General features: G+C 35.8%; 1 protein-coding gene across 1 annotated transcript; it reads right to left on the bottom strand.

Moving 5' to 3' along the window:
- Positions 1 to 3,275: 3,275 nt before the first annotated feature.
- LOC149549440 (uncharacterized) lies at positions 3,276 to 9,093 on the bottom strand. The gene is made up of 3 exons (XM_089792817.1): positions 7,023 to 9,093; positions 5,085 to 6,261; positions 3,276 to 3,757 (listed from the first exon to the last, which is right to left on the bottom strand). The coding sequence occupies exons 1-3, from the start codon at positions 7,427 to 7,429 to the stop codon at positions 3,476 to 3,478; spliced, it is 1,866 nt and encodes a 621-aa protein (XP_089648943.1). The 5' UTR covers positions 7,430 to 9,093; the 3' UTR covers positions 3,276 to 3,475.
- Positions 9,094 to 9,297: the final 204 nt, after the last annotated feature.

Below are 9,297 nucleotides of genomic sequence, written 5' to 3'. Positions count from 1 at the left end.
TTGCCTAATGGTGCTTATTTTAGTTTGCCCCAAAATAATATTTGTATAATAGTAGTATTTTATAATATTGACCCATTCTTAATAAATGTATATATGTTCTTATTTATAATTTTAAGTACATATGTATATACATTTAGTTTCACTATAACAATTTCTGCATTTTTATATTTTTATCATACATGAAGTCAAGATCATGCTATCATACCACTATAATGTCCCCACTATTAGGGGTAGCTTTGGATTATTCTCATTAATCTATTTCACACACACACTTTCCTTTTTCTTTTCTTGTATTTTGTTTCTCCCTCCATTTTCTTTCTCTAGTTAGTTTTTTAGTTTTTTATTCTTTGTTGGTTTCCTTATCCCTTTTATATCCTTTTTTTTTTTTTTTTTGGTGTTTGTTACTTCCCTCTATAATTGACCTATTAGGACAAAGTATTATTGTCTCAGTATTGGCGGTTTTCTCGCTTTCTTTTTGCAGCTAGAAGAGTATTCTCATGATGTATAAACTCTTAGTTGGTCGAGCAATTGGCATCTAATTTCTTTGTTATCCAATCGTCAAAATATGAGTTTGAATGGAAACTTTATGGGACTCACACAAGTTTTATAAGTTATGTTTATCTCTAATACTATTCTTTTGTAGAGTAAATTTTCATTTGCATGTAATGGTGGTATCATAGTGCACCTTATAAACTAACATGAATCTATTTCATCTAAAAAAACTGTTTAAGCAAGCATGAATCAAAATAGCATGTTGATAAATTTGTCTCAAGGAGCATTCATAATTCTATTCTCATTGATGTAAGGAGAACATAAGAGAGATTGATAGGAGCCAATTTATGTTTCAACATGACTTAATAATATTTCCGACGCATATATATTCTTCTATTAATCCTTTAAGTTGAACTTATATTGGTAGGAATAATCACCAATGGAACAATTTTTTGTCTAATCTTATTAGTCATTCTCCTTTTCAAATACATATTCAAGATGGAAAAGAAAGCATGTTATCTACATATGTGAAACTATGTTTGATTTTGGATACACAGAGGAAGTTACTAATTAATGTTAGGCATCTTATTCATTAATTGAGGGTTATTTATGATATTGTACTGACATTTGCATGGTAGGCACTAACAAGAATGACAAGTTGTTATAATGTTTCATGAAGGATCACATCAGAAGAATGTTGTTACAATGTAAAGGATCTTAAAACAAAATGGAGCTATTAGAGATGCATCTTTATGGAAGCTAAGCAAGTACCAATTTACTTTGTATGCATCTATCCATGGATTGAGATGGATAGCCAGACATGTTCCACGTTTTGCATTATGAGTTATCAAATGTAACAAAGGAAGGAATGTACTACTTAATTTAACCCTTTATGTAGAGGGGAGTGTAAAGTCACAACAATTGTAATGTTTATGCAAAATTCTTGTAATGCTATTAGCATAAGCATGTAAATGAGGATCCATAATCCCTCATCAATACTTTATAATATATAAACAAGATGTTTGTAAGAGAATGAAGCTATAATTTTGTTTATCGGGTCAGGCCAAAAGTTTCCTCTACCTAATTCTTTCCTACCAATGCCCCTAGTGAGTTAGGTTGTACATAGATTAAGTATTCATTAAAACTATTTTACTACAACCTTTTACCTATCTAAAAAAGTTGTTTAATTTTTTTGAAAGAAATACAATTATAAATACATTATATAATAAAAAATGTACCTTCAAATTCATTATCAATTTCATATTAAATAGCATTGTTATTTAAAAAATAATAATTTCAATATTCTCATATATCATTTTCTGAAATTATTGTAAAACATAGTGATAGGGAATTACAAAAGCATGCTGACATAATAATCAGTGTTATATAAGGTGATATCTATGCCAGCATCAAAACAGCATTTTTTAATTGAATTTAAATTTCCGATAGTGTATAATTGATTTTTATTTTATTTATTAAAAATGAAAAAGTGCCGTTTTGATACTGGCATAGACACTGGCATTATACAATGCATTATAAAATTGAAAATCATAAAACAAAATACAAACTCTTTGACATTTCTTTTCTTTGTATTGAAAACAAAGAAAAGACAGTGAAGACAATTATATATTAGTGACCACTTTTTATTTAAATTGAAAATAAAAAGTTACGTTTAAGTTGTAGAACTTTTTTATCATAATATTGGACAAGTCATCAACAAAAGTTTGTAATCTTTTCTTATTTATATGATCTGCAACTTGTGACTTGCTTGATCTATATACAATATAATCAAATTCGCATTCTCTTTCAGGATTGGGATTCTATGTTGAGGTGTTGTAAGAGGTTTTTCATTTGATTTTAGAATTCGATGATGATGAGTTGAATAGGATTCTGGATTGTTTTTAAAGATTTGATGTGTTGTAGAGGTTTTTGCATTCATTTCTAAGTTTTGATATGTTGCCAGAGATTTTTGCATTTTCTTCTAGGATTTGATGTGTTGAAAGAGGTTTTCGCATCCGCATCCAGTATGTAATATGTTCCCAGCAGTTCTAGGATTTGATGTGTTCTAAGAAGTTTTTGCATTCTTCTCTAAGATTTGATGTCTTCAAAGAGTTTTTCGCATTCTTTTCCAAGATTTAATGTCTTTAGAGGGGTTTTTGCCCTTTTTTTCTAAGATTTGATGTGTTGAGCATCAAGGATTTGATGCATTTTAAGCAGTTTTAGCATTCACTTCCAGGATTTGAAGTGTTATAAGAAGTCTTTGCATTCCTCTCCAAGATTTGATGTCTTTCAGGAGGTTTTCCCGTTCGTTTCCAGGCTTTAACATTTTGCAAAAGGATTTCACATTCTCTTCGAGGATTTGATGTGCTGTACGAGGTTTTCACATTCCTGATAAGAGGTTTTTACATTCTTTTCCAGGATTTGCTGTTTGTAAGAGATATGATAGAGGCCCTTTCCTTTCTGCCACAGTGGATTTGAAAGCTTTTGTCTTTGGCACCATCTTATCGCGTCTCCTACTGGCTTTTCTTGCGTTCAGCTGCATTCCCCCACCTTGGAACAGCCGATTTGTTAAATGTTCATTCTACTTCGATGGGAGGGCTCCATTATTAGATCTCAGTTTTACCAAAACATACTATTTACATCTTTATAGGTGTGTTTGCCTTAGGAAATCCTGTCCAGTTACAACTGTGGTATGCAAAATTTCTCTGTAATATCTCAAGAATGAAAGCAAGATTAGGCTGCAATCATCCTAAATGCTATTATCAATTGGGTCATGCTTCTCATTAAGAAAATGCCTTATGTGCATTATGAACATCAATAGAATAAGAGCTACAGGGTTACAATCTATTCTTCAAGGTACATTATGTTGACTGCTCTGTTATATGCAGTTTTTTAAGCCAGATTGGAACTTAAATCAAGCACATCAGCGGGCAATAAAAACTGCACATAACACAGAAGTACCGGAGCTTCCATTGAACTGATACTATAACAATGAAGTGCGCAATACATTGAGAATTTCAGAGAAATTGGGTCTCTGCAAAGGATAGCTGTTCCAACACTTGTGCATCAAAGTCTTGAGAAGAGGAGGGCAGTCTGATGGGATATCTGGCCGAAGTCCACATGCTGCAATGCCTACTGCAGCTTGCACGGGAGAGTAACCAGCATAAGGAACTTGGCAAGTTATCATCTCCCACAACATCATTCCAAAGCTGTATACATTGCTCATGGGCGTTTCTGAGACAGTTTCAGGATCGGCTGCAATCACCTGTTTCATGATTAATAAAAATTAGAGGCAGACCATTGTTACTATTTCTAACAGAAGTTTACATGCAACTATCATATTCTTAAAAACAAGAAGATTTCTACGATCCATATGAAACTACCAAATTTTATGTTTCTAGATTCGATTGTGTGATTATTGTTGCATCAATGTTTTGGATCATACTCTGAGATCCATCATCAGGATAAGAGAAATAAAGCCTCATGAGAAAGTTTTACAAAACATAAACAGTGTACAATGAACACAATTCGGGGATATTCCCACCACAAAGCTAAGGGCTACAGTCTACGCCATGGCCAAAATATTATGGGGCAACCTTTTCAATTTGACTGAGAACGTTTCCTTTACTACCAAAAAGTTTAAAACAACTCAGATTCAACAGAACTGGAATAGCTTTCTGGATTCGATCATGTGTGTTTTTTAGCATTGACGTTTTTGATCACACTCCGTGATCCATCATCAGAATGAAGCAAAGCATCAGCTTTCTATTATACATCTCTTGCTTTGCTTCATCCAGATGATGGATCACATAGTGTCATCTGAAACATCGATGCTAAAAAACACACACAATTGAATCCAGAAATTTATGAAAATAATGATGATGGATTGTGGAAATTTGATATCTCTGATGGAATACTCTTGCTCATAAATTCAGATCACATGAACCTCAAGGTATTTTGCAGTCGTTTGAATGTATCTATTAAAAAAACTCACGCAACGAACATGGGAAATGACACCAAATCTCTCTTGAATCTTAATCAAGAATAAAATTGAGGTTCAAAATTTTCTATTGGCCAACTAGAGAAAAACCTTGGACCATAAATTGAAAATAAAAGTTTTAGTGTAAGACCCGTACAACCAAATCCGCATATTGCATGCAAAAACAAGGAACTGTGGTTTCCTGAAATTAAGGACAAAACAAAGTTTTGTAATCAGCAGCTACATACTATGTTCCAAAATAACTAGAATAGTGCTTCCAAATATTAGACGCATAAATGCAGAAGTCCTTGGTAAAAGAAATTTAGTTCCTATGACAATAAATTCCTAATATAATCCATCTTGTGATGTACAGCAAAGAATATGCATATTTTTCTTTCTGGGATTGATTGTGTAACAATTTTTTAGCTACCCAACGTTTTGGATCATACTACATGATCCATCATCAGGATGCAGGAGACCAAAGGAAAATAAAATAGTATGATCCGAAATATTGGTGCTAAAAAATAGTTACACAATTGATCCCAGAAAGAAAAATATGCATTGATATGAATTGTGGAAATCTGATGTACTTAAGCAAAGATTATTAACTAACCTCTGGGGCAAGCCATTTGTATCCACCTGTTTCATATTCAACAATCTCACCCAAGATCTTAGAAGGTTGAACCATACCAATATCTGTGATTGCTGCATTCCCTTGCTTGTCCAGTAAAATACTTGTTGTATTCAGGTCTCTGTGTGCAACTCCATGTTCATTCAAGAATAATGTTCCCTCAGCAATATCAATAGCAATACGAAGCACATCCTTTAATTGAATCCTCTTGCTCTTCTGAATCAGTTCATGGAGAGATCCTCCATCCATCAATTTAGTTATAGTGCACATTCCATGGGTGTCATCTATGCAGATTCCATAGAAGGGCAGAATGTTTCTATGCCCACAAGTCATGAGTTCCAAGATATCCTTTCTGAACTCTACTTCGTAAGAGCTGCCTCTTTCACATCCTCTCAGCTTTCTCAAAGCAACTTTCCTGCCTTTATATGTACCCTTGAAGAGTGTTGAGGTTATCTGATCCAAGAACTCTACTTCTTCGGGGATCACAAGCCATCTACCAAGGTCTTCCTTGCCAGAACAAATTGTCTGCCATTCATCAACAACAATCGTAAAAGAAGAACCCAGATGAGGCATTTCTATCAACTTGTTAAGTGATCGCTCTGCTGGGCAGTCCCAGTCAAAATCAAATTCTTTTGATGGTGAATGAGATCCCTCTGTCGATTCCCCTCCTGGTTTTCGCATAGGTTCTTCATCTAATCCTGCACTTGTTGTGGCCTGCCCTAATGAATCTCTGCCCTCACATCCACATAGCCCAAATGTGAGCTTCATCGCCCTGGGTTTCTTAATGGCTGCTTTAAGGGCACCCTCAATCTTTGTTTTGGAGCACTTTTCTTGACTACATTGTATAATTATGATCCCCAGAGTGAAGTTTTTCTTCTCAAAAAGCTGGAGTTCTTTGAACGAAATCCCAGCATTTTCAAGGGCATACGTCACAGAAGGCCAGGAAATGATGGAATTGCAGGCAAATGTGATTTTGAAGAGGTTGAGCTCTTCATCGGAGAATGCTGAGTTGGATTTTGGGGAATCAGATGATTTCGTAGATGGATCTCTTTCAATGCCCTGTTCCTGTATGAATACTGCAGGATGGTCTTCCGTCGCTTGTTCTATCAAACGAATATGGAGGAAAACTTCCTTCATATCAAATCCAGCTTGAGCATAGCTGCCATGTTCAAAGCCCACAACGCCATATAAAAAAGAGAGTATCTCAAGTATCGAAACATATGATCTAACAAAGCCACTACAAATATTGATAAGCAGCCCAGGCAACATTTCAAAGACAAGCACACAAAGGTGTCCCTACTTCAGATTCGCCACCCCCTAAAATAATTTTTTTGTTTATAAAGTTAGGAAAGATGAAATAAGCAAATGCGAAGTATATTCAAAGAAACAACAAGCACAAAACGGAGAATTACATTGAGAGGAACGGTAAAATTCAATATAAGCGTATAAAATATGCCTATTCAAAGTAAAAAACCAAATGGACAAGTTGGGTATTCGCAGAAAAGAAATTCATGGTTGGCGCAAGAAACACTATAAGACAAGTTGATTCGAGATGTGCAACGACCATTAACCAGAAAATGCATCTCACATGTCACAGTGCAAAATTGAAGATGTGCAATTTCCAAGTAATAAATACACTAGAGGGAATCCATAAATCTATATAAAAATAAAAACAAGTCCAAGAAAGAGATCTCAAAATAAAATCCACGAATCTATTCCATAAGCATATGCAGAAAAGGTCTATTTAAGCCACCATAGATTTGCATGGAGAGCAAGAACATACTACATTTCGGATGCCCACTCAGACAACGGGATTTTCACAGGCACAACGAAAATGAATATTAAAACATGAGTTTCCGCATCAGATTCAAAGTCAAGACAATAACAAGTTAGCGGGAGACAGTGACTATCAGAACACACCTGAGAGGCATCGAATCGAAGTGCTTCCTGATATTGCTGATAAGCTTCTCGGGAAGCTGGCTCCCAGGGTACAACCGTGTCAAATTCTTCAGAACGCTTCCCCAAACAACCTTCTTACACTCATTTTTGGCTGCATCTCGCGAAACATTATCAAGATTCAGTGTATTTTTCAATGTGCTAATAGCCCCTGCAAAATTTCTTCCCAGCTTATGCCATTTCTTCTGTACAGCATCCTTGACCCCATTATTACTGTTATTGTTGCTCTCAAGTTTCTGGGTTTTGGCAGCACTCAATGCATTATCTCCTCCAACGACTTCCGATCTCTCTCCGCTCCTCATCAACACTTGCTCCAGCACTTCCTCGTCCATACTAGGTCTGCTGCTCCAGCATTCCAATGCCGCTGCCATTGAAGAATAAAAGCGGCAGCTCCTTTCTGGATCCGTTCAAGGGAGACTAAAAATGATCTTGTAAATGCAATCTGGTTAAGCCTAAATGCGTTATGATTACTAAAAAGTATAGTTACTAAATCCACCCGAATGCTTACCACCCAATTTGTTAGGGCTTCAATGTTTGTATGCATCATGGACTAAACCCATGACACCGAATCCTGAATTTAGTTTCGAAAACACAATATGCTAGAAAAGCATTCCAGGGCAGCCTAATTACTGATGTTACTCTAAAGCTGAACACCTCGATCGACCCAAATGCTTGGAAGCGGCCAATGCTTTCTAAAAGAGGGCTTGAAAGACATTCTCGGACAAGGATCAAACTTAGAATGCCTAGATTTGTTCTTCAGGAATCATGAACTTTGGCCAGGTTCAATGTGGCTTCTCTTGTTTCAAATCCAAGACGATTGTTGAATAGGTTTGAACATTTAATTTTGAAGAACTGTCTCATAAATATAAACTGGTGCAACCTGAAATCTCGAAGGTTAAGCCTAAACAAAGCATCTGGATCCACCTAAACTTTAAATATATACTGGCCCTAAACAATGAAGAAATCCATCGCCAAACACGCCTTAAAGCTGGAATTTCTTTCAGATGCGTAACTGCTTTATCTTCCCCAAAACTTCATTTAAGCATTCTAGGGCACGCAGAATGCTTGATATGTACTCTCAAAGAAAATACCTAGTCCCACCCAAAATCCTTAAAGGTACCTAAGCCTTCATAAAATACCATCATGAATCTGGCCTTTAGGATTGACGTGCATTAATAAAACCCAACAGCTGCAACTGCTCACTACCTGCAAATCTCCAAAAGTCAGTCTGCAGCTCTCTGCAGCTAAGCCAGAGCAGGAGTATACAAGGGCTAAAGCTCAAGAACCTGTCAGACCGTAAAGAATAAACAAAGCACTTACACTTGAACCCCATTATATATATCTAGTATAAGGCCAAATGTACAGATAGATATTTTCAATGTAAAAGTATGTAATAAAATACTTGCTACCAAATCTGTGAAGATGGGAATCTCTATCCCCACACAATCATGTGCAGGGCAGGGATTAAAGCGTGTGAGGAGGTTGTTAAGGGGATGAAAGCATGTGGGCAAGGCGGAAATTTTGTGAAGCTGTCCTTGTTGTTTGTACAGAGCCTGCATGATTGTTGCTCATTACTCGTTTCACTCGTGTGAAGGGAAAAGCAGTTGCAGGTCCAGTATTAGTAGGAGGACCAGAGAACCCAATTTTTTTCTTTTGTATTTTTTTTAAATTGGGAGGGATTCTTCTAGCTTTGGGTTTGGCGATGATGATGATAATAAGAACCCTGTCAAGTCGCTCTCCATTGTTTTTCATGCCCGGTGTTTTTGGGATCTGTGAGTTTTTATATAGGGAAAAAAGGAAAGGCTGCTTATTTTATCAAATTATTAGATCAAGCCCATCATAGATTATATTCTAGAAATCAGTTATTGCAATTGAATATTGGAACGATAAAAAGTCTATTCGGTCTGCAATTTTAATGGCATGAAACTTTATTTTTCTTCGCTTTGAATTGATAGGTACTTAGCAAGCTTCCAACCCAAGAAAAACATTTAAAACTGGATGGAATAACTTCATAGGACAGGAAGATGCATTGTCTAATAAGGTTACAAAACACAAAACTATAAATGCGAGAGGCAACATAAGTACCACGGGTATATGTTTTGATGGGACTTGTGGGGATTGTATTCTTGAGAAAGTAGTGTATGAAAGGAATTGGATAGGTTTGGGTTTTGTCTGTCACATTGTGCTCTTAATCTTTATAGGAAAAGTTCAGTTTTGCAAGGAATGGGGCTTAGTATTC

This window comes from Cupressus sempervirens, chromosome 7 (assembly GCF_028749045.1).
Source record: "Cupressus sempervirens isolate cs-2001-9-10 chromosome 7, ASM2874904v1, whole genome shotgun sequence".
Taxonomy (NCBI): domain Eukaryota; kingdom Viridiplantae; phylum Streptophyta; class Pinopsida; order Cupressales; family Cupressaceae; genus Cupressus; species Cupressus sempervirens.
The sequence above is the reverse complement of the archived record's forward strand: the minus strand, read 5'-3'. Positions and strand labels throughout refer to the sequence as shown.